This window comes from Lactuca virosa, chromosome 2 (genome assembly GCF_052849685.1).
Source record: "Lactuca virosa cultivar CGN04683 chromosome 2, Lactuca_virosa_CGN04683_v6, whole genome shotgun sequence".
In the NCBI taxonomy this organism is placed as follows: Eukaryota; Viridiplantae; Streptophyta; class Magnoliopsida; order Asterales; family Asteraceae; genus Lactuca; species Lactuca virosa.
Genome location: NC_136427.1, coordinates 133813060 through 133838600, shown reverse-complemented (window position 1 = coordinate 133838600; position 25541 = coordinate 133813060). Strand labels below are relative to the sequence as shown.

Sequence of the window (25541 nt, the reverse complement as noted above, 5' to 3'; positions counted from 1 at the left end):
GGCCGAGAGTTCCCTCATCTCTCATTTCTTTCTCTTTTTTGAAGTGCAGTGATGGAATTAAGTGCTTAAGTGCTTCTCGTTAAGACTAAATGATGTTTAGTTCTTAAAGTCTTAAGAAGTACTTAATACAAGTGAAGAACTACCATTCCTGGTTACTCAAATTTGTGAGTAGATACATTATATAAAACCTCTTCTTTGAACTTTTTTTCTATCTTTATCAACTCCCCAATTATTAAGTGGGATCAAAGTCTTTAAAGGTTGTCATCTAAGCATCATATAGTTGTTTTATAATATTTCTAACTCATATAAATGGATCTTTGGTGATTTTGTTTTAAATGGTCTTATAATAATAGTTATTTGAAAATCCTTTCCATTTGCCATTATAAGATAAAATGATTGTTTTTAGCTATCAAAACCCATCAAAAAGATAAAGAAAAAGGTATGTCATTTTATATGAACGAGAGACAAACCACAATAAATTCAATGATATAAACTTTCCACAAAACAGGAAAAAGCAAAGGACTTAACATTATATTCTAAAAAACAACAGGGACCATTTACAAATATTTGTCTTTTTATATGGTATTTTATTTTTCTAGAAATGTCATTTATATACTTAAAAATAAAAGAATATATTTTTTAAATTTGTCAATCGTATAAAACAAAAGTTATAACCTAGTTCTAAATATATATGTTTATAACAATGTTTTAAAAAGTTCGTCATTATTACAAAACTTATACTTTGCATCAAACTTTAACAGAATGTCGTTTTAAGACATATATGTATATAAAATTGAATAATCCTCCTTAATAAATGAAAGTTTTTTTTTGCCACATGTCAATCTTTCATGAGTTTTGACACTTGTCATTTTGTGGTATTTTTGAAATAAATATTATCCACTTGTCATTTTTTGGTTTGTTTCAATTTTTTAAATTAAAGTCATATACTTATATATGTAAAGTATTAAATATCATGTATATGATATTAAATTGCAATAAATACGTTTTTTCATTTTTTTTAAGTTGTACATTAAAAAATATTTTCTGCTTACACTTTAATGTTTAATCTTTTTTTAAATCAACCCGTGTAATACACGGGTCTCACACCTAGTCATAGAATATATATAAAATTATTAATTATATACAAAATCACAGTGTTAATTTAAGCTTAACATGGCTACGATTAAAAAAAAACCTTAAACCTTCACATTGCCACCAAATTACTAGGTTAGTTATAACGAACGAGAAGTATAATTCATATATATATTTTCGCAATTTATTCTTTGTTTTATAACTTTTTGTGGAGATGCTAGTGCCTAATAGGCCGTACCCGCCAAAACTAAAAAGCAATATTTCTTTGCTCCTCATACCGCCACGTGTACCATCAACCAAAAATTCACAATTTATTTTTCATCAAATTTACTAGTGGTCAACCAACTCACACATCGACCACACCTACACACATACATACACCATCGAACTTCACCTCTTCCAATTCAATTTTACTCGCAAATTTCGCCATGGAAGCAGCCTCTCATACCTGTTGCAGAATCGACTCCCTTCCTCGCTCGTTAGCTTCTAACGATTGCAGTACCAGATTCACCGCCGGTCGCCGTTCCTTTCCGAGCATTGTTAGGGTTAAGCGACGGAATGGAGTGACTCGTGCTGTCGCAACTGAACCGAAGCCCAAGGCAGCCGATCCTAGAACGTCAAGAACCGTCAATGGATCTTCAATCAACGGCACTTCCACGGTACATTAATATTTTATCTTGCTTTCAATTCTTACATGTAAGTTATTAGTTATACGTTCTGTCTGTGAAGAAGTATTCATGTTTCGAATTTGATTTGGTTTGTCTGCAGAGAATGGAGACAGTTTCACAAGAGATTAAAAGAGTTAGGGCTCAGATGGAAGAGAACGAACAATTGGCATCACTTATGAAAGGGCTTAGGGGTCAAAATTTAAATGATTCTAATTTTGCTGCCGACGATGTTGAACTTCGCCTTGTAGAGGTCTTATTTGCAATCCATCACTTTTTTTTCATTTCAATCATTTCTTAATTTTTATAAATAAGTAGTTAGAACTGTCAATCGATATGGACATATATGTTCTTAAATCGAAATTTCTTGATTTTCTGTATACTTTTTTCAGACTGATGAAAGTAGCGAATTATTGCCGATGGTATATGATCCTGCTATCATCTCTGCATATTGGGGTAAAAGGCCACGAGCTGTTGCCACACGTATCATTCAATTAACGTCTGTTGCAGGAGGATTTCTTTCACGTCTTGCTTGGGACGTGATAAATAAGAAGGTTAAAGAGGTAAGTTGATCTTTCATGCAGTCTGCACATTTGTTTTATGATTTTGATCTTTGTGAAATCACAAAAACGATATAGATTGTGATTTTTTCTGCTTCCCTTATTCTTACTTCTGTGTTGTTTTTTTCTTATGTTGATCAGAATGAAGTTTCTCGGGCAATTGAATTGAGGGAAATTGTAACCTCTTTGGGTCCCGCATACATCAAACTTGGGCAAGCATTGAGCATTAGGCCAGACATATTGTCCCCTGCTGCAATGACTGAACTTCAAAAGCTTTGTGATAAGGTTCCATCATATCCAGATGACATTGCCATGGCACTTCTAGAAGAGGAACTTGGAGAGCCATGGCAAAACATCTATTCAGAGCTCACAACTTCTCCTATAGCAGCAGCCTCACTTGGGCAGGTGTATAAGGGCAGATTAAAGGAAAATGGGGATTTGGTTGCTGTTAAGGTACAAAGGCCTTATGTACTTGAAACAGTAACTGTTGATTTATTCATCATAAGGAACTTAGGATTGGCTCTTCGACGTTTTCCTCAGGTAATATTTGTGAAAATTCAGTTCCACATAACATGTTCTGTTTTTCTTGATTATCTGAGGTTAGAAAACAAGTGGTTAATGTTATTTGACTATTTGTTTCTTTCATTTATAGATATCTTTGGATGTTGTTGGGTTAGTTGATGAATGGGCTGCACGTTTCTTTGAGGAGCTTGACTATATTAATGAGGGTGAAAATGGAACATATTTTGCAGAGATGATGAAAAAAGACCTTCCACAAGTAAGTTTTTACCCTTTAATCAAATGCATTTTGTGTGTTTTTGAAGGATACATAATTACATATTAATAAGTTAACCTATTCCAGGTTGTGATACCAAAGACTTACACTAAATACACATCAAGAAAAGTTCTTACTACACAATGGGTAGATGGTGAAAAGCTTTCACAAAGTACAGAAAGTGATGTTGGGGAGCTAGTGAATGTTGGAGTTATATGCTACCTAAAGCAGGTTTACTTTTATAGAATAAATGGAATAGTTTAGAGAACATGTTAAACATCATTTTAAAATAAATGTTATTTATCATATCATTTTTTTTACTCATTGTCTTTTGCAATGTAGTTGCTTGATACAGGCTTCTTCCATGCTGATCCACACCCTGGAAATATGATTCGCACTCCAGATGGAAAGCTAGCTATTCTTGATTTTGGTAAGAATTAATTATTTAATTCTTTAATTCTTTAATTATTTAATGTTTTCATTGTTGTGGTAATGGTCTAATGGGATTGAAGGAATTCTCATATAAATCTTTTTATATTATATGTAATTACAAGTTATAGGCTTAACACTATTCTATATATTTATTTAATCATTATTATAGAATTTATTATTTGCAAAAATAGAAAACTAAACATAATAACAGCTAATCAAAACCCAAATAAGATTATAATAAAAACAAATTCTTCTTATTTTAAGAAAATACAATTATAATTCGGGTTAATCTCAAAAAAGACCTTATATTTTGTGTTTCTTCCGGATTAAACCTCAATTTTTTTTGCCTGAAACAGACCTTATATTTTTTCATTTGTTCCGAAAAAGCCCTCAACTTTGTATTTTTTTTTCTGAAAAAAACCCTCAACCTTCTAAATGCGTCCAAATAACCCCTCAACTTTTTTAGTTTTTCTCAAAAAACCCTCTCATTTTACAATTTTTTTAGAAAAAAAAAACGACTATTTGACTATTTGGCTATTGTTTTCCATACAGGTCTTGTAACAAAATTGACAGATGATCAAAAATATGGAATGATTGAAGCAATTGCTCACCTAATTCATCGAGACTATGATGCTATTGTTAAAGATTTTGTGAAACTTGGTTTTATTCCAGAAGGGGTAAATTTGGATCCAATATTACCTGTTTTAGCCAAAGTATTTGATCAAGCCCTTGAAGGTGGAGGAGCAAAAAATATCAACTTTCAAGAATTAGCATCTGATTTAGCACAAATAACATTCGATTATCCATTTCGCATTCCTCCTTATTTTGCTCTTATAATTAGAGCAATTGGAGTTCTTGAGGGTATTGCTTTAGTAGGGGATCCAGAATTCGCCATTGTTGATGAAGCATATCCTTATATTGCACAGGTATTATTTTAAATTTTTTGCATTTTTCATTATTTGATATTTAGGCTGTGTTTGGCATGTCACAACTAGCTGATTAACTGGCTTATAAGCTAGCTTTTTAGGAGCTTTTTGAAAATTTTCCAAATATACCCCTAGTTAGTTATAAAAACATAATATTCTAAATGCCCTTTTATGTCATTTTATATCTTTCGGCTAGTTTTTATCAAACGTCATTTTTTGTCGGCTACCTTCTATTTTAGAAGTTTTTTGAAATTTTCCAAATATACCCTTAATTATCTATAAAAAAAACATGTTATTCTAAATGCCCTTTTATGTCATTTTATATCTTTCAGCTAGTTTTTATCAAACGTCATTTTTTGTTAGGTACCTTATAAGCTAGCAGCTAACTTTTTAGCTACCAGCTAGCTTTTCAGCTTAATCTAGTGTTCTAATGTGCATACCTTTTTTTTAATATAATTTAAGCATTTTACTAGAAAAACATTTATATTTTTGGCAATTTATGGTTTAATCATTTATATTTCATTCTTTATTCCAATCAAACAATAAAGTTTGACATTTCTAAAATTAACCAATCTGACATGTGGTCAAAATGGTTGATTTGGAAAGTTACTGGTGAAAACCTGACACAATTACATGATATATAATAATATAACTAGTTAAAATGGTTAATTTGGAAAAATATGATTAAATTTGAAAATTACATGTTTCATCTGACATAACAAAATTATCAGTGTAAACTGATATAAAAAAGTCAAAATGGGTGATTTGAAAAAAATATATATATTTGAAATTTCTATCTTTTGGTTGGATAAAAAATATAGAGTTACTGGTTAAACTAAAAAACTATTTTTTGTGATTTGCCTTATTTATTATAATCTCTATTCTCTCCTTGTATTTCAAAAAAGTGTTCTATAAGAAAGAAATTGAAAGTATAACACGCAAATAAATGTAATTTCTTCTAATATCTATTAGAGTAAATTGCAAATTTGGTCCTTGTATTTAGCGGTTTTGTTTCGTTTAGGTCCAAAACATAATCTTTTTTCACTTGCTCTGTTAAACATTTGTAAAAAGACTATTTTTCCCTCTAGTAGATATTTTTTATCAACTTCTATAACGACTTATTATTATTATTGTTGACTTGTAAACAAATTGACTTTTTTTTTTTGGTATTTTGTAATGTCAGAGGCTACTTACTGATGAATCACCACGTTTAAGGAGTGCTTTGCGATACACTGTATATGGAAAAGCTGGAGTTTTTGATGCTGAAAGATTTATTGATGTGATGCAAGCTTTTGAGAGTTTTATAACAGCTGCCAAAAGTGGTGGAGGGGAGGATCTAAATGGTGACATGGCAGAACTTGGACTCCTACAAAATCAGACAAATTTCACATTCCCAAGGTTTCAATCAGCTGCATCTCAGGAACAACAACCTATTCAAACACGAGCAGCTTTAGCATTTCTATTATCCGACAAAGGGAATTTCTTCCGAGAATTCCTCTTAGATGAGGTACTAACATGTTTTGGTCATCTCTATTAAAAGACCAAAATACCCTTGAAATAAATAAAAGAGAAATCTCCAATAAAGTCCCAATATTTTGGGTCAGTTTACGCTTTAATCCCAATTTAAATTTTATTTACAAAAAAGGACAGATTACCAGAATAACCCTTTTTGGCCAGTTAAGCAGATTTAGCCAGTATTCTGTCTTTTTTCGTTAATTGATCAAAATATTGGGATTTTTTTGAAGATTACGTTATTTTTTATCAATAACCAAAATATTACGTTATTTTTTTACCTTTGAACTAATGTATATTATTACGTTATTTTTTACCAGTAACCGAAATATTGAGATCAAGAAAAGTCTCAATATTTTGGTTATTGGTAAAAAAGGGTTTTATGCAGAAGAAGTCCCATTATTTTGGGAAATTTTTTAAAATAGTTCTAAAAGTTTTATTTTAAACAGAAAAGTCCCGATTATATTAACATTTTGCCCAAATTAATGAAAAAAGTCTTTTTATATTTTTAACAGGAACTGACAGATTTAAATGATTTTTCCAAAATAATACGACTTTTCTATTAAAAAAAAAAAACTTTTAGGACTTTATCAAAAATTTTCCTAATATAATGAGACTTTTCTGCATAAAACCCTAGTAAAAAATAACGTAATAATATAACATTAGTTCAAAGGTAAAAAATAACATAATCTTTAGAAAAGTCTCAATATTTTGGTTATTGGTAAAAAAATAACGTAATCTTCAGAAAAGTCCTAATGTTTTGACCAATTAACGAAAAAAGACAAGATACTGGCTAAATTTGCAAAACCGGTCAAAAAGGGTTATTCCGAAGTTTTAGCTAGTAATCTGTCTTTTTTTTAAAAAAAAAATTAATTTGGGATTAAACTATATACTGACGCAAAATATTGGGGCTTTATTGGAGATTTCCCTAAATAAACTAAAAAAAACTTGTGTTTTGTTGTAAACAGATAGTGAAAGGCATTGATGCTGTTACTAGAGAGCAATTGGTCCAAGTCATGTCAGTATTAGGACTCCAAAATCCCACCCCAATTTTCAGCATGGTTCCTACCTTTGTAAACATCAGGCCAACTGGCTTAATTCCTTATATAACAGAAGAGGACAAAATCATACTCAACAATGTTCAAAAAATCATTGAATTCCTAACCTCTTCAGATTCAAGACCTCGATCATCTGATCAGGTATGTATTCAATTAATGTCATGCATATCATGTCATGTATAACAAACAATAATTATTTGTCTTTTGTGTTTGATTTATGTACACAGGGTTTAGATGTGAATCGTATAATTCAAGAGCTTATTCCAATAATGCCTGGCTTATCAGCCAAAGTGCTACCAGAAGTGCTAACCAGGCTATCTTCTAGAGTTATGGCGCGTTTGATTCGGGATACGTTTTTGTAAATAAAGTCCACCAACATGGCCCACTGAAATACGTGCATATATACATATAGGAATTGTTTGTGAAACTTGTATAAGTTGATACCTGAGATCGATTTCTTTGCAAGTTGTATACAAAAGTCGACTCGGAAAATGGATAGATGTAAAGTAAGAAAAAAGAAAAGTAGAAGAGAGATGAAGTACTTTTTCTAGTCCTCTATCTGTAATACAACACATTCTAATGTGTAAATTTATTCAAAAATCCTTTTCCAAGAACGAAAGGCCTCATAAGTCTCCTACTCAAAACTCAAAACATTTTCTTTAACTTCTTAGAAAACATGGATTCAAACTATGTTTGTGTCAAACACATACACATACAGTTATTAAAAATTGAACAGTTTAGGTCATTTTTGGTCACTTAACTTTTAGTTTTGTGTTCATTTGGTCACTTAACTCTTTTTAAGTTTTAAAAGGTCATCAAACTTTTGACTTTATGATCATTTAGTCACTTAACTTTTGGTTTGGTCACTTAACTTTTATATTTGTGCTCAAACTTTTAAAAAAATTTAAAAGTTTAGTGACTAAATGAGGACAATTTTAAAAGTTAGGTGACTAAATGTGACCAAATCAAAAGTTAAGTGACTAAATGAGCACAAAGCCAACACTTTGATGACCTTTTAAAACTTAAAAAGAGTTAAGTGACCAAATGAACACAAAACCAAAAGTTAAGTGACCAAAAATGACCTAAACATTTAAATTAAAATGGCAGTTTAAGCTTTTCTGATGCATAAAAGATGATATTCCTTTTTTAATGACATACAAAACTTTTTCACTGCTGTCCCAAAATAAGCAAGGTATGTAATAAGTTATTATATTCCATGATCATATTTGGGTAACCCGTTGGAAAGAAATAATTTTTTATATAAATTTCTTATGTTATATGTAATACAAAGTATGGTTTTAGCATTGTTCTATATATTATTTAATTATAATTAGAGAATTTATTTACAAAACTAAAGAATTGAACATCACAAAATAGAATGCTTTATCCCAATAGAATTTTCTTTTTTGTCACACAAATAATTCGGACTGACAATACACATTGCGAATAGCCCTAACATAGTTCCATGAGACCCTTAAAGCCTCTAGTGTCCCACATATCGACTCATGTTTCAAAGTCCATAAACACCATGTGGAGATGCTTAATCCTTTCTATATATTTCTACATAAGGCGTCTATATTTCTCCATAAGGAGGTGGTTATAGAGACTTCCCATGCCATGAAGTAGAATTCGTTTTAAGAAACTGTTGTTTCCTGTCTTACCCTACCCTCTAGCACTATTTCCTAGAGCTTCATATTAGTTTAATATATATATATATATATATATATATATATATATATATATATATATATATATATATATCTTTACTATTATATAAAGCATATTAGATGTTTCTTGAAAATTAAGAGGTACAATTATTATAAGACCATGTACAATCTTGTTAAGCTAAATATATACACACACATCTGCTTTGTAACTCCTTACGTGGAAAACCCTAAACTCCTATACACAGCTTCTTCCGCCATTACCACCATCGCCACCCAGCATCACCACTTAATCCTAAATCCGTTCTCATCCAACTTTATATCTTAAAACCTAGACCTAGATACCACGAACAACCATATGCCTCCGTCACCATCGTTTTCCGCCTTCCCCACCTTTATCGATCTATTGCGTCACCATCTCCTTCGTTAGACACTACCTTCGAAAATCAATGATGCCGCCAACACTTTCACCACTGGTTTGTAGAGTATCTCTCATAAACCCTTTTTTTTTGTTACATCATCAAATGAACAAGATCCTAAACTGGTAAGCATCTTCCAATTTATTTCGCTTTTGATTTCTCATATATCTTATTTTCCATATTTCTCCGGTTCAGTCATTTTGTATGATACTTATTTATGCTTCCTTATAGATATCTCTTTTGTTGAATAATAGCTTTCTGAGTGAAAATTTATCTGATTCTTTTGCTCGGTGTCGTTCTCAAATCTTTAGTTGCACCACCGTCTTTCTCTCTTTCACCCTCTTTGTCTCTCGCTAAAAACTACTCCATCTCTTTCTCTCATTCCCTTTTTGTCTCTCTAATAAAGGGCCTAAATCTATGTGTGTTTATAGGTTGTAGAATGGCAGGAACATGAAATAAAGGACCCAACAAACGAAGCCTTATGGAAGTCCATCACTAGAGGTCAGTTTTTGTCAGTAATCTTCTTTTTTCTTCAATGTTATTGATATGTGTTTGGATATTTTAATACTAATTTCTCTATTCCTGTGTATAAACAAGCTAATGGTTCAAGAAACAACAACAAATGTATATACTTTCCTTTTTTTTCTTAGCGAGTGTGTATCTTAAAGTTTTGGGGGTATTGATTTATTCAAGTTTACCATTATATGTTTTTGAGTTCTGAGTTCTTCCTCTCTGCTTCTGATTTTTGAATTAAAAAAACTTAAATAAATATTTTGGGTTTCTAATATAGTGATTTTACTTGTTAATTTTCTTGAATTATAAGTTTTATGATTTATAATATTATGATCCTGAAGAACAGGACCTATGAAGCTTTTTATTCTGATCCAAGAACTAAAGTTCGAGAGTACTCAGGTAATTTTCTGATTGTGTAAAGGTTTAACTTCTTTCCAGAAGGTGTCAACGAGTTTGTTTGTATAGGTTCAATTGTATAGATTTCTTCATTTTATACTTCTCATTGACGATTTTTATTCCATTGTTTGTCTGACTTTTAACAGATAAATGAGAAGAAGGGTTTTCTTTTTATTCAGAAATTTTTCTTCCTTGATAGTTTCAGGTATATGGTTCTTCATCTCGAATCTATCTTGACTTTTTTTGTTGATATCTTAAATCTTAGTGTAATTTTATATATGAAGATTAAGTTGATCTATGATTTTGTTTCTATATGTTTGTGTTTAGTCTGAACTAAAAGAGTTTGTTTCATGATTTAAAGGGGATAAGAAGAAAGCCAATTAACCAATAAATGTGAGTGGTTAGAGGAAAAGGAATGGTTAAACTGCAAAGAATGGTAACAAAATTTAGTTATATATTAATTGTTCTAATTGGTAGGGAGTTTTTTTGTTTTTGATCAAATGTTTTTAATGTTCTCTCAAGGAAGTTTTTTGTAATTGATCGATTGGGTGTAATTCATTTGCAAGTTTATTAGTATATTTTTTTTATAAAGATTTTAAGGTTGAGAGTTTAATTTATTGGGAATTTATTCTTTACCATTTTGAGAAGCTACACAATTGCATTGCTATAACAAAGATGTTCAAGCCATTCTTTATTCATCGAAGGAAGATGTTTGCTATTTTATTGTTAACCAAAACATAACTTTCTATCTCATCAGTTAACATTTGTTACTTTGGTAACTCAAGATTGTTAACTGACTCAATATATTTTTAAAGGGTTTTTTCTATAAATTTATTAGATGAGTGATTATGCATAACTTTGCGTTAAAAAAGATTAAATCACCGAAACTATCTTGTTGTATGCAAAAAGTTTTAAATTTAGTCCATATGTTTCTATGCAAAAAAGAAAAAATCAGTCAAAAATCATACATTTTAACATACCTAAGGGACCATTTATGTAAATTACTTATTTACAAGTTTCTACAACTTAAATTAGTATAAATAAAGGAGCTACTAAAATTCAAAGAAATATGTCAAAGTCTTTATTATCACTTCTCTCTTGTTTAAATCTTGAAAGAAAAGTTAGACGCATGATGTCGTTTGTGACTCGCTAGAGATATTGTTAAAACTTAAGAAATGATTTGAATAATTTGTTTGAATGATTATGATTTTAGTGTTATCAAGTATTATAGAAGCGTGGTGAAATATTTTCTTTTCAAAATCTGATCTTCAAAGTTTTAAAGATATTTAAAATCCCAAATTCTCCAAATTATTTAGTAACAAATTTATATCGACAATACTTGAATAACAAATTTAAATTATTTTGTATCAAAAAACTCGATGACATATTAAAATAATTTGCTATATATCATTTTTCAAATATAAAACCAAGATAATGATTTTGAGTTGAATCAATCATCTTTTATCATATCATACAAAAAGATTCATATAAAAATATACGTTTAAACTGACTCGTAAGAAATACAAATATATCCACTTTAATAATATTTGCCACATATTGTAAAAATATTTTTCCTTATGACAAAACCTTTTTTTTTAACCGGCAAATATAATATATAATCTACTTCTAAACTAACACTTAAATCCACATACGTCTAAGACGGGACTAGAACCCTCCCTTATGACAAAACCACCATCGGTTTCGCAATACTCACTACAAAATTCATTGTTTGCTATAAAATTATTCTATTATTAAAGACATATTTTACCTTTTCTTATTTTTACATATAATTTCTTTTGTAAAATCATATTAACCTAAAACTTTACTTTTATATTATTCCTTAAGTTAATATTTTAAATTTAAAATTTCTAAAATTTGATCATCGAAAATAACTGTAAACAACAAGAAAATTCTTCGTCGTTCGCCGCGGTGAAACTAATCGCCGAAACGAAACTATTTACAACTATTATTCGCTGCCGCAGCTTTGCACGGGTACACCACTAGTATATATATAAAGCATATTGAACATTTCTTGAAATTTAAAAACACAATACATCATATACAATCATGTTATGCTTATAATCCTAAACGTATCCATTTAATTAAATTAAATAAAAAAAAAACTGAATATACCAATAAAACAGCACAGAAACCCTAATTGGATGCTCCTCTTGTCTCCCACACCACCATCGTCCCAGCAATGTAGCATCATCCACTCTCCAGACTCGCAACACCCGCCGTCCGCACCATCTCTTTTCCTTCGCACCAATTTTCCGGCGACAAACCCCCACCGTGATCCATCTCTGCCTCTCTCTCTACCCTAACTTACTATCTAATGCAAGATGGTGGTGTTGCTATTGCGATATTTACCATCAGTTTATGCATATGAATTCTTATCCAATGGTGATTTAAAGGATTGATAGTTGAATACCAAACTCCCCTTATTCTCGGCCCCTATCTCTACCATCTCCTCCTATATTTTACTATGATGTGCTCCAATTCAAAAAACCTGATCGCACTTCACCACCATCACCACCACTCCAAAACCCTAGATGTGTGTATATTTCGATTCAGGTTATGTTGAGCATGGTTATATTGTCGATTTAGGTATTTTCGAGTAAGGTTATGTTTTTGATTTCGCTCCTTTCCGCTCAACCTCACTTGAAATCTTCATACTTTAAGAATAATTTAAGGTACAAAACGATACTCCTTTAATTCTTCTTTCTGATTTTGTGATTTTTCAAGAACATGAGCCGATTTTTCGAGTGTTTCTTGAAGATCGGTTTTTTTCTTTTCTATAATTAACAGAGTTTAAGCGGTGGTGTTTTGAAGTAAACATGAGAAGTAAACAATGAGATGATTTTAAAGGGAAATGTTTTTTTCTTTTCTATAATTAACATGAAAATGGCTCCCTAACTAGACTGAAAAGCTGAAAAGATGTAAACATGAGAAGAAAATAGGTAAATTTCCCTTTAAAATCATCTCATTGTTTTACGAAGAAAAAAAACGTTCAAACATCATGTTGGTGATGTTTTTGGGTTTTTTTTATTGGGTATTAAATATTGAAATAATTTACTCTACATTCTCATAATCTTTTGAGTTGCAGCTAAAAACAAATGGGACAAGGACAAGACAACCATTCTAGGGCTATTTTTTTTGTAAACTGGATGAGGACATTTTTGGTTTGTTTGCAACATATAGACATTTTTTAGAAAGAATGATTTTTTCAAAGTTTTTTTCACTTGGGGTATTCAAACCTATTTTTCTGTGTCTTTTTGTTGAGCTTTGACTGAATGTGCCTAAAGAGAAAGTTGTGTGCATTTTTTGTATGTGGTTCATTTGTAATGATGTTTATATGTATCTTTTATATTTGTATATGTAGGTGTCTATCTATGTGTAATGATGTGTATATGTATTTTTTGTATGTGGTTCATCATTTTCTCTACTGTTTGGTTTTATGCAGATTGAGAACAAAATTAACTATGGACAGAAAAGAGATTGTGGAAGTGCAGATTTTGAATCTTTTATGGTTATTATAAGCCTCACACTGCTTTATCTTCCCACAATCTCGGTTTCTCTCCTTTAATTTCACCTTCCTGTCTGTTTCTATATGCACAAATGATTTTAAAAAAAAAATCAAAATTGATCTAAACTCATTTAAATCATGTGTATATTGTGTCTTCTCATTTTGTTTTGGTGTATTTGGCTTTTGCAGAATATTTGCCCTTTATTCGAAATAATTTTTCTTAAGGCTAGAGGTGAATAAATATGATACACCTGATAAAATCTAAGACATGGTGCTAAGATGTGTCAGTTAAAGAGCTTATAGTATTGGGGATTTTTGAACTAATGTCGAAGTATTTTATGGATTTCAACATTAATTGATGTTCTGTAGAGTAGATAGCGTGTTACAAGCAGATTAGGCTATCAACAAGGTCAAAATGTAAGATCTAACAAATTTTTAAAACCTGTTAATTGGTTTGCTTTTCTAATTATTTTAAGGATAAAGTTGTATAAATGAAAACAACTTCAGTGAGTTGATTACCAGATATTATATGAAAATCACCCATATGATAATTTTGGGTTTTAGAAGTAATAATTTGAATTTACAAGTTATAATGTTTATGTTAATTAATTTGGAGATATGAGTTATAAATAAAAAAGCTCATGGTAATCGCTATTTTAGTTTTTTTTTATTTTTATTTTATATTAAAACAATATTGTATGGTGCAATGGATAATGTTGTAATTGACATTTCATAAATGCATAGTTTCCAACATTACTTTATATGTATTTTTCGATTTCGATTAAGTTTGTAATAAGAAAGGAGGTGTTGATCCCGTCTGCAATTTTCTGTAATGGAAGATTTTAGAGTGGTTTTATGTTTTCATGTGTGTCTTCTATTTATGGCCTTAGGTTTAAAATAAAAATGTTGAAATGTAAATATGATCAATAAAAGTGTTTAAAGAAAATTTTGTTTTGTTTTAGGACGATTTTACGCTAGATAATAAAAATAAATATGATTGATAAAGTTGATAAAATGATCTGTAACTATAATATTGATATAATAAAATGAGAATATAATAGGAAGTAAATTATTTATAATCGCGGAGAGTTTGTTTAAGTTTTCAAAAGAACCATTATAAAAGAATTTATAGAAATTTTAATTATATCAAAACCAATATAATTTGGAATCAAACCAACCACTAAACACCCACTATCAAAAACATTATAATTTGGAATTTTATAAATTAATTCTTTAACATGATATATCTTTAAATATTTAAAAACAGTTTATCCAATTATAAAAAGATAAATATTAATTATATATAGTTCATTTATATATATATATATATATATATATATATATATATATATATATATATATATATATATATATATATAGACTTAATATTCGAAATTAAAACCAACTTATAGCAACATGCCATTAAAATATTAAAAATGATTGATTTTTGTTGTAATTTTATGTTCGTTTTCTTACAAAGCAAACTTATAGTGGATTTGATAACTAATTTTACCGAGCGCTAAACTCTAAGTCAAAAACCATAACCCAAAATATGAAACACAAAATCTATACTATAAAAGAAACTATTAGTTGATATATATATATATATATATATATATATATATATATATATATATATATATATATATATATATATATATATATATATATATATATAGTTGTTGTAGCATGTTAGAACAACTCATTAAAGAGGGTTTGTTTCACCTCAAATGAACAATGTGTTTGGAGTAAAAGTTGTACCAACTTGGTTAGAAATTGGGAAAGGAAAGAGAAATATTTTATAATTAACTAGGCGAACGTCCGCGCGTTGCGCAGAATAGAATTATAAATTTAAAATATATGTTGTTTAAATATAAAAATATCATAGTTAACTTTGATATAATAATTCTTATACTAATTTAGTATAAAACATTAATTATTTTGAATTATATGATCATATTACATCAATTAAAACTATATAGGCTTAATCGTCATTTTAAAAAACTACATTTGATTAACTTTTTAATTTCTATTACTGTAATTATTTAAAACATCAAACATTGTTTTTGTTTTTAAAGGTAACAATATTATTTTTAACTATTATCGTTATAAGTTATTTGTAAGATACTTATTTAGAAATTATTAATGTTTATAAAATTAGTTTTAGGAAATATTTTAATTGATTTGGGATTACAATTTAGTTTTTACGTTTAACACTATAATTTATAACTTATAACTATTTACAAATAGTCATTGGATTTTCTTTAAGTTTAATTGAAATTTTCATTTAAGCTAGTACTTTAACACTGTATTTAAATTAACAATTTAAGTATTTTATACAAATTATTCAAAAGGTGTGACTTTAAACTGACAATTTAAGAAATAACATATCAAAACTAAGTATAAATAAAATATGTTAATTTAATATTCAAGTTTAGTTAATTTTAGGATTACAATTAGCGTTTTTACACCTATTTAACGTTATTAACCAATATATAATGATTATTATAAAGAAATTGAAAAGTAATGAGAATTTCAAATTCATGCGGTAAAAAGAAAAATATATATTTCATATTTACATGGAAAATTTAAAATATTCACGACTTTTAATTAGTTACTTTTTTGAAGCGGAACAAAACAAACGATAATATTTAACATATCTAATTAAATATTATCTACATCACAGTATATAACATATGATCGATAACATCTATCTGATCTAATATATATTAACGATTAAAGCACAACATACAACAATTGTATTAAAAGAATCCAAAACCAAGAAAAATATATAAATAATTAGTATACAACAAACTTACAAATTAAAAGCTATAACATAATAATATATCTCGAAAAGTGGTCACAAGACCTCAAACCAATACAAAAACCTTTAAGCTTGTTTTCTTTATGAAGTTTGTATGTGATTTGTATGCATGTCTACACAAAAGATTTATCATTTTATAGTGAACGTTTCATTAAGCGCTTATTAATCATAATATAAGTTATAAAACCTTTGAGTGGTAATCATTATTAAGAAGACTTTTGATTTGTATTAGTTAAAAGATGGGAGTTTCAAATGAATGTGGTTTGAGCAAAAATGATTTTATATAGTCTTGGGAGTTTCAAATGCATGAGGTTCATGCAAAAATGCTAGCTTTATAAGATACTAGACGAATTCCTGCGCATTGCGCAGCGAAGATTAAAAATATATTGTTAAAATATTGAAAAATATATGTTTAAAATGGTTATGTTATTGACATTAACTTTCAGATAATATTTTTACACTAATATATATATATATATATATATATATATATATATATATATATATATATATATAATCTCTATTATTTTGAACAATAATATTCATTGACATCAACTTACATTCCTCATTAATAGAATTAAATATATTTATCTATTTAGTATTATTTTTAACAATTATTATTATTGATTAATTATATTTTTACTTATGCGATCATTTTCTAATTTCAATAATGATATTCATTTAAAATACAATTTATTTATAGCTAAATGTAATTTATAATATGATGTTATTATCATTTAAAATTGTTATTCATTAGTTTTAAACAGCTTATTATTAATAATAAGTTAAAGAAGACTTTTAAGAAACACTTAATATTATTATTAAAATGTGAAACATACACTAAATAATAAAGTGATAAGATAGACAATTTGCATTTCAAAATAGACTTGCATGGATAATATGACATATCCATGTAATTTGATTTTATTATTTATAATTATTGCTTATTAATTTTAAAACCACTTGTTATTATTAATAAGTGAAAGAAACTTTTAAAAAACACTTATTGTTATAATTAAAATGTTAAACATATACTAAAATATAAAGTGGTAAGATAGACAATTTGCATTTTAAAAAAGACTTACATGGATAATATGGATAATATGACATATCCATGATTTTTAATTAATTATTGTTTTGAAGCAATATGAACATACAAACATGTATACAATAGTTAATTAAATATTATATATATCATATTCCATAACATATAATCGATAACATGAATCTAATCTAATTTACATTAAAATTTCAACCACAACATACAATGATATTTTTAAAAGAATACTTAAATCAAGAAAATACCAAAAAGAATTAGTATATAACAAACTTACAAATCAAAAACTTCAACATAATAACATGACTCGAAAAATTGTTCAAAGCCCTCAAACCAACACAAAAAACTTTAAACTTGTTTTCTTTGTGAATTTTGTATGTGATTTGTATTTGTGTGTCTACTCAAAAAGATTGGACTTTTTATAGTAGAGTATCAATTAATTGTTTATTAAATATATTATATAAGTTATAAAACCTTTGAATTGTTCATCATTATTAAGAGACTTTTAAGTGGTATTCATTAAAATAGGAGGTTTCAAGTGCATGAGGTGTTTGCAAATTTTTATGGGGGTTTCAAATGCATGAGGTTTAAGGAAAAATGATAGCTTTATAAGTATATATGATATTTTGGATCTATATGTATCACGTAATTTCACTATCTTTATATAATAATCCCATCATCCACTTGTCTTAATATCACGAGTTTTTTAGTAGAATATCCAAACAAATGATAATCTGTTTGAATGCATGAAACCTACAAAAATACAAATCATACACGATAATGAAGGCTTCATACATTTGCTACTAGAAACTTCCAACATTTTCGTTAACATCCTTAAAAAACATAGAACCTAACTATGTATGCCTCAACCACAAAAAGCGGGCATGTTTTACATAAACAAACACATGATACATTTATTCAAAAAAAAAAAAAGGACTTAAGACTTACGTTATGAGAGAAAAGGTAGCCTTCGTTCTCCTGATGCATAAGAGATTATATTCCTTTTTAATGGAGCAAAAACATTTGCGCCATTGAATGCAGCAGCTCTTAATATATTAAGTGGTCCAAAGTCAACAGAGTAAGCTTTCTGAAAACCATCCAAAACTGCCATCATTGCTATGTTTGCTGTTTTTCTCTCAATTTCATATTTCTTCAGCAAAGTTACCTGCACACGTGGCAAACATCATTAAAACACATGTAATTTATTATAAAATTATTTACTTTTTAGTTATTTTAAAGAGGATTATATTGGTTTGGTTTATGGGAATCAAATGAATTTTGCATAATTGTTTTATATTATATGTATATATGTATTTACAAAAAAAAAAAAAAAAAAAAATTGAAGATAATAGAACCTTGAAAAAACCAAAATAAGTTATTATATTATTAAGGACCATATTATTAATACCTTTTAAGCTAAATTTAAAAGATATATACACAATTTAATAAAAATAATGAAAATTTTCAAACATATTAGTGTCCTTCAAAAATTACATAAATAAAAACCGGTTACATCTTACATCCTAATTTTTATTCCATTTCATGATGTAAAAAAAAAAAAAAAAAAAAAAAACCCTTGTTTAAGGAATGAAATTTATCAAGATGGAAGGAATCACAATTCCATTGGAATGAACAATTCCATTCCTCCTCTGATTCCATCATTCATATTAAAAACAAGGTTACGAATTATTGAATTACTTACCTCACCAATATCCGACCCCACCGCCACACCATCACCAATCACATTCGAAAGCACCGCCACGTCAGCATACCCCATATTAACTCCTTGACCAGCCAACGGGTGAACCGTATGCGCCGCATCACCAATCAAAACCACACGTTTCGCCACATAATCATTCGCATGCATCAAAGAAAGCGGAAACGCCATCCGCTCAGAAACCACCTTCACCACTTTCGGCGGAATCTCAAATCCCTCGTTCACCGCCGACGTCACATTCGGTTTGAAAAACGACGGAATCACATCACCGCCAAGAATCCGCGATTCCGGCCGCGGACCGTGGCCGGAATCGAGCGCGTGGTTTACGGCTTTTATGAAATCGTGTTCGTTCATTATTTTGTGATTTGATGCGTCTTTTGGAGACATGGTCCAAACAATGTTGCTGTAGTTGTTTCCGATTGGGAGAAGAGCGATGGGGCCCGCGGGGAGGAATCGTTGCCAGGCAGTGGAGTTTTCGGAGGGGTGTTGGACGGTGCAGATGACGGCGCTTTGGGAGTAATTCCATCCCGTGGTTTTGATTCCGGATAATTCACGGACACGTGATTTGTTTCCGTCTGATCCGACCTGTTGCAAAGGAATGGAATCGGTTAGAAGGAATTGGAATCTAACAATTTGTCATGTGTTTGGTTGGAATTGGGAGGGAAATGGAATGGAATTGAATGGAAAAGGATAAATGGGTTTTGAAATTTTGTTTATGTTTGAATGTGTTTTGGTTATTGTAAATGTATATGATGAGGGTGTTTTGGTCTTTTAATATAAATGAAGGATGGAATGGAATCTTGGAATCTGTAATGCGTTTGGTTGGAAGGAAATGGAATGGAAAAAGATAAATGGTTTTTGAAATTTTTTTATGTTGGAATGTATTTTGTTTATTGTAAATGTATATGATCAGGGTATTTTGGTCTTTTAATATAAAAAAAGGATGGAATGGAATCTGTCAAAAGAATTGGAATCTGTAATGTGTTTAGTTGGAAAGAAATGGAATGGAATTGAATGAAAACGATAAACGAGTTTTGGAATTTTGTTTAGACAAAACTGCACAAATGGTCCCTATGGTTAGCTCAAAATTGCCACTTTGGTCCAAAAAAGTTTGGACTAGCACCACAGGTCCAAACTTTTGATTTTGTTGCGAGTTTGGTCCAATTTGCTATGAACTTTTTTATAATGACGATTTTGCCCTTACATTTTTTCTTTTTCAGTTTTTTTATTAATTCTATTAATTTTTTGATGAAATAAATAATAAACAAAATAGAAAAACCAACTAACCCCTCCATCTCTCTCTCTCTCTCTCTCTCTCTCTCTCTCTCTCTCTCTCCACAGTCTCACCGGAAACCACTGTTAGTTGCCGAAAGCCACCGCCACCTGCCGGAAACCACCACAATCTGCCGGAAAATCGCCGCTACAACCACCATTCTTGTCGGAAACCACCTCCAAAACCTCTATTCTATCCGCATTTCATCTTTCTGTTTCTTCACTCTTCTTCTCCGAAAACCTCATGAACTGTCACCACGATTTGATGAATTCAAACATAATTTTTCCAAATATGAAGAACAAAACATTCTATATTTTTTCAGATCTGAAGAACAAGAAGTATTTACAGACTTGTAAACCACAAGATCAACTAGATTTGTAAAGACACAAGAACTATCTACATATATGTAGAAGCTTAACATTCTTAAATCAAAATTCAAAAAAATCTATACTGATATGGATCTAGAAAGACGAACACGACGCTAATATGGATCTAGGAAGACCAAGACAAAAAAATCTGGCAGCAAATACATGGCCTGAGTCGTTCGAAGGTGTTGAAATCCCTTCACCAGAGCTTCCTCCATCTTTAGATCTTGAAAAAAGGCCGATAGGTTTTTTTTCCAGAATTGTAAAGGACGAAGCTAGGATTTTTCTCAGTTTCTCTTCTTCTTCGCCGCCCTTCCCATATGGATTAGGGTTTTTGTCCTGAAAATCGAGCTACCACTGTGAGATGAGTTTTCAGATATGAAGAGGAAGAGGGTTTTCAGATCTAACGATCTGAAGAAAGTTTTCAAACTTCACCGGCGTAGATCCGTTCTCGTCTGAGACCTAAGCTCGCGGCTGAAGACTCTCGAGGAAAAGAGGCGGATTTCGATTCAAGGTTTTGTCCTCTGTCGTTTCGTCTTCAGATCACCATGTGTATGTTCAGATGAAGAACCCGAGAACCGATGAACTCGATATGATTCCGTCTTCATGATTTCGTCTTCTGATTTCATTTTCTTCTTTCTCCATTATTCGATCTTCCCTCTATTTTCCTTTTAGGGAGAAAAGTCTAGAGAAGAAACATATCTCAGATCTAGTTTTGGTTTGACGAGAGAGAGAGAGAGAGAGAGAGAGAGAGAGAGAGAGAGAGAGAGAGAGAGTATTTTATTTTTGTTTTATTTTTAATTGTTTTCTTATTACTGTAATAAAAGAAAATTGTAAAATAAAATAAAAAAGGGCAAATCCGTCATTATAAAATGTTTCAAAATTTTTGGACCAAACTCGCAACAAAATGAAAAGTTTGGACTTGTGGTGCTAGTCCAAACTTTTTTGGACCAAAGTGGTAATTTTGTGCTAACCATAGGGACCATTTGTGCAGTTTTGTCTTTTGTTTATGTTTGAATGTATTTTGTTTATTGAAAATGTATATGATGAGGGTATTTTTGTCTTTAAATATAAAAAGGATTGAATGGAATCTGTCAAAAGAATTGGAATCTGTAGTGTGTTTGGTTGGAAGGAAATGAAAAACGATAAATGGTTTTTGAAATTTTGTTTATATTTGAATGTAATTTGTTTATTGAAAATGTATATGATGAGGGTATTTCAGTTTTTTAATATAAAAAAGGATGGAATGGAATCTGCCAAAAGAATTGGAATCTGTAATGCGTTTGGTTGGAAGGAAATGGAAAGGAATTGAATGAAAAACGATAAATGGTTTTTGAAATTTTGTTTATGTTTTGAATGTATTTTGTTGATTGTGTGAATATATATGATAAGGGTATTTTGGTCTTTTAATATAAAGGAAGAATGTAATGGAATTGGATTGAATTCTTTCCATAGTCCATTGGAAATGGAGAAATCTATCAAACATGTAATTTAAAGGATTCCAACGGAATTGAATTACATCATAGAGTGGAATCTCAAATTCCAATTCCTTCGGAGGAAATGAATACTGTCAAAATATAATTTGAAATTGGAAATGGAATGGGATTTAGTAATAAAAACCAAAATACAAAATTATTTATATTTGAATACTTTTTGTTTATAGCAAATATATAAAGAGGGTATTTTGGTCTTTTAAAAAAGAATGGAACTGAAAGCCTTCCACCCTTCCCTAAGAATCCAGAAATTCATCAAACATGGAATTTGAAGAACTCTAGATGAATGAAAAAGCTATAAATTAACCATTAACACCATCTTTTTATATGAAAACAAACTTTAATTATATAAAATAAAAAAATTAAAAATCCATCAAACTTACCACCAATTTAGCATACAAGTTTGTGCCATCTGTCAACTCCAACTTTGCTAAATTTGCAAGACTCTTTGATGAACCATTTGAAACTGATGAACGGGTTGGAAGTGACATTGATGACAATCTTGCAGAATATATTGTTTTCTTCAAATCTTTCTTCTGTTCAATTTTGAATTTATTTCCAAAAGTCAAACATATGACATGACATAACAAGTTGTACTGTGTTTGTGTGACTCTGTGTTATGTAAATGCCCAAAAAGTCTTTAAAAAAAAATTTACTTACCTGCAAACATGACAATAAAGATTTATGTAGCACCTTGTTCTCCACAACACATCTTTCAAAAAAAAAAAAGATTATTGGATAATGTGACGAAGTATAAAAAAAAAAAACAAGAAAATGTGTTTACCCTAAAACATCTTTGTCTGCATCTCTTGCATTGTATTTTGTATACCCAAACCCAGTGTAATCCCATACCTATGAATGAAAAGGGTAAATTAGGAAATAAAGAGCATCTTTGATAGTGGAAGCGTGGAAGGGCAATTTGGGCATTTTAGGTTTATTTTCTGTTACAGGGTTAGCCTATAAGATATTGGGATAGTGGAGAGGAAAGTTGGTTGCTATTTTGGACAATAACTAAACTATATCACAAAAGACTACTCCAACAACTACACAGATTATGATAAAAAAATTCTATTGATAATTAATTAATTAATTATTACCTGCATTTTATCAAAGTAAGCATGTCGATGTTGTTCAACAAATTCCCAAGCACCAATACCTACAAAATAGGAAATCCCAAATTCCCAATTATTGTTTATAGACTAAAAGGCTTAAAAAGAAGAAAGTATGTGAAGATGAAGTTCCCTTTTTGCATAGAAAAGAAATCAAATTAATACCTTTAAAAAGAGAAATAGTTGCAGGTGTGACAGTACTGACCCTTGGATCTGGGGGGTCATCTTTCTTGATGGAGGGCATATTTGTCAAAGCAGGATTGCTGTCAATTATGGCAATAGACAAGTGTTTTGTCAAAGGCATGCTTGCTGCAACCAAATGGAACATACAGAAAACATGGGTTAAAATATAGAAACTAAAAAGACACAAGAATCTCTAATCTGTGCAAAAGACGTGAATGCCCTCCTCATCCTCATATCCTAAATAGCCCTAAAAAGCTTGTCCAGTACCTTCTTTCACTGTTTGTGTATCCATGCAATTATTACCTGTATACCCTTGTTCTACTCTATTTGGTCATATAACACTATTATTATTTCTTTATTGCGGGTTGATGTTGATGTTTCGTATAGTTCTTATGATGGAGGGCATTTATGTAATTTGGGCAATGTTGTTGTAACCTAAGAGAACTCATGAACTAGAATAAAGTTGAGAGAAGAAAATACACAAATACCTAGTGAACAAGCAAGGGCCATTCCAACCATGCCACCTCCAACAATAGCAACGTCATGCTGAGGAACATCATTTGTAACACCTTCATCTTCCTAAAAAGAAAAAAGAATGATATAAATTGAAATAAAGTACAAAGTTGAAAGAAAACATTCTAGTTTCTATAACAGAGATTAGGAAACAAAAACATTACTTTGTTGAATTGGGTATCGTGTAGAACATTGTTTAATTTTGTCGATGCGTCATTGCAGAATGTCCTTGTAGCTTGTTTGAATGTGAATAAGTTTGAAGCAAGCCTTCTTGTTGTAATCAACCTATCCCAACAACAAATTATAGATTAAACATCTGATCAAGAGTACGAAAATTAGGAATAGGTCAACAAAACTGCATCACTCACAACAATAAATGCAGGACTGATACTCGTATTACTCGTTCTATACAAAAACATAGCCCTAACCTCTTCAAATTTAAAGCTTACAGACATTTCGCCCACTTTTATATTCAAATTAACAACAATTAAATGGAACCAAAGCTTCAAAATTTACACTTAATAATCGAATTATAGGATCGTCGCTCATATAACAGAAAATCAAAACATCATCAACAAACACCATTCGTATTTCAATTAACAAGGGCGAAGTGGTTTACCTGCTCATGACTCCGGAGGTTTTGTTAACGACTGAGACAAAGAGTGAAAGAAGGGGTGGAGGTGATGGTAGTACGTGACTCGTTGATGGACGCAAAATTTGGGCTTCAATTTAGAGGAGACAAAATTGCAAAAATGGTCTCGTTGGTAAAATTGTGTAATGACTATTACAGAATTTTGGATTTTTTAGTGATTTTGGTCTCTATACATTTAAAATGACTATTATACCCTTTAGATTTCTATTTTTTTTTATTTTTTTATATTTATATTATTGTTTTTAAATAATTAAAGATATTAAAAGTCTTTCTCTCTTCCGTCTTTGACTTGTGAAAGTCAAATGGACTTATGAGGAAACATGCTAAAGCGCTAAAGAACTTTCCTTCACTGATCAAGTTGAAGCCATATACAAGTGAATGAAAGAAAATTAATCAGTTCTTCTTTTTCTCCTCGTAACCATTCACCGCCTCCATCTTCTTGAAATGGTGTTAAATATATGGCATAACCCTCTAAAGCCTCATGAATCTAGACCCAAATTCATCAGTTCTGAAACACTACCATTTCACTATCCCTTTACCCCACCATAGGACCACCTTGCACCACCCTCTATTGACCAAAATCACCACCAAATACTACCCAACCTTCACGTTTTCTGTTTACCTTTCTTCCTTCACTGTCGAGAACAAGCACCACCAAGGAGTGGTGGTGTGGTTGTTGTAACCATCGAACACCACTAAAAACCACCACCGGTGGCTTTTGACCACCGTGAACCACACCAATAACCCACCACAAACTCCACCTTATATCCCCTACTGTTAGATTAATCAAACACCACCCAAGCACCCTCAAACACCA

The 25541-nt window shown here is 30.2% G+C and overlaps 2 protein-coding genes and 1 long non-coding RNA gene across 3 annotated transcripts; 2 read left to right on the top strand and 1 right to left on the bottom strand.

Moving 5' to 3' along the window:
• The first annotated feature begins 1440 nt into the window (after positions 1-1440).
• On the top strand, positions 1441-7639 carry LOC145159508 (Protein kinase superfamily protein). Its single transcript, XM_079078512.1, has 11 exons — positions 1441-1751; positions 1861-2010; positions 2150-2320; positions 2459-2857; positions 2970-3095; positions 3180-3323; positions 3435-3522; positions 4077-4450; positions 5634-5957; positions 6931-7161; positions 7248-7639. The coding sequence occupies exons 1-11, from the start codon at positions 1521-1523 to the stop codon at positions 7380-7382; spliced, it is 2373 nt and encodes a 790-aa protein (XP_078934638.1). The 5' UTR covers positions 1441-1520; the 3' UTR covers positions 7383-7639.
• Positions 7640-12143: 4504 nt separating this feature from the next.
• LOC145159507 (uncharacterized) lies at positions 12144-13387 on the top strand. Its single transcript, XR_013737754.1, has 2 exons — positions 12144-12705; positions 13119-13387. It is a non-coding gene; the product is annotated as an uncharacterized LOC145159507 (long non-coding RNA).
• A 4803-nt stretch (positions 13388-18190) lies between these two features.
• Positions 18191-24829, bottom strand: LOC145159506 (FAD/NAD(P)-binding oxidoreductase family protein). Its single transcript, XM_079078511.1, has 10 exons — positions 24692-24829; positions 24237-24357; positions 24048-24138; positions 23542-23685; positions 23365-23423; positions 23052-23119; positions 22928-22979; positions 22651-22803; positions 19122-19721; positions 18191-18584 (listed from the first exon to the last, which is right to left on the bottom strand). Exons 1-10 carry the CDS (start codon positions 24697-24699, stop codon positions 18369-18371), a joined length of 1512 nt encoding a protein of 503 aa, XP_078934637.1. The 5' UTR covers positions 24700-24829; the 3' UTR covers positions 18191-18368.
• Positions 24830-25541: the final 712 nt, after the last annotated feature.

Coding starts and splice junctions, on each gene's coding strand:
- LOC145159506 (XM_079078511.1), bottom strand. Junction 24,139..24,236: donor ACGATACCCAATTCAACAAA/GTAATGTTTTTG, acceptor TTTTCTTTTTAG/GAAGATGAAGGTGTTACAAA. Junction 22,980..23,051: donor GCAGACAAAGATGTTTTAGG/GTAAACACATTT, acceptor TTTTTTTGAAAG/ATGTGTTGTGGAGAACAAGG.
- LOC145159508 (XM_079078512.1), top strand. CDS start 1,521: ATGGAAGCAGCCTCTCATACCTGTTGCAGAATCGACTCCCTTCCTCGC. Junction 1,752..1,860: donor CAATCAACGGCACTTCCACG/GTACATTAATAT, acceptor GTTTGTCTGCAG/AGAATGGAGACAGTTTCACA. Junction 5,958..6,930: donor GAGAATTCCTCTTAGATGAG/GTACTAACATGT, acceptor TGTTGTAAACAG/ATAGTGAAAGGCATTGATGC.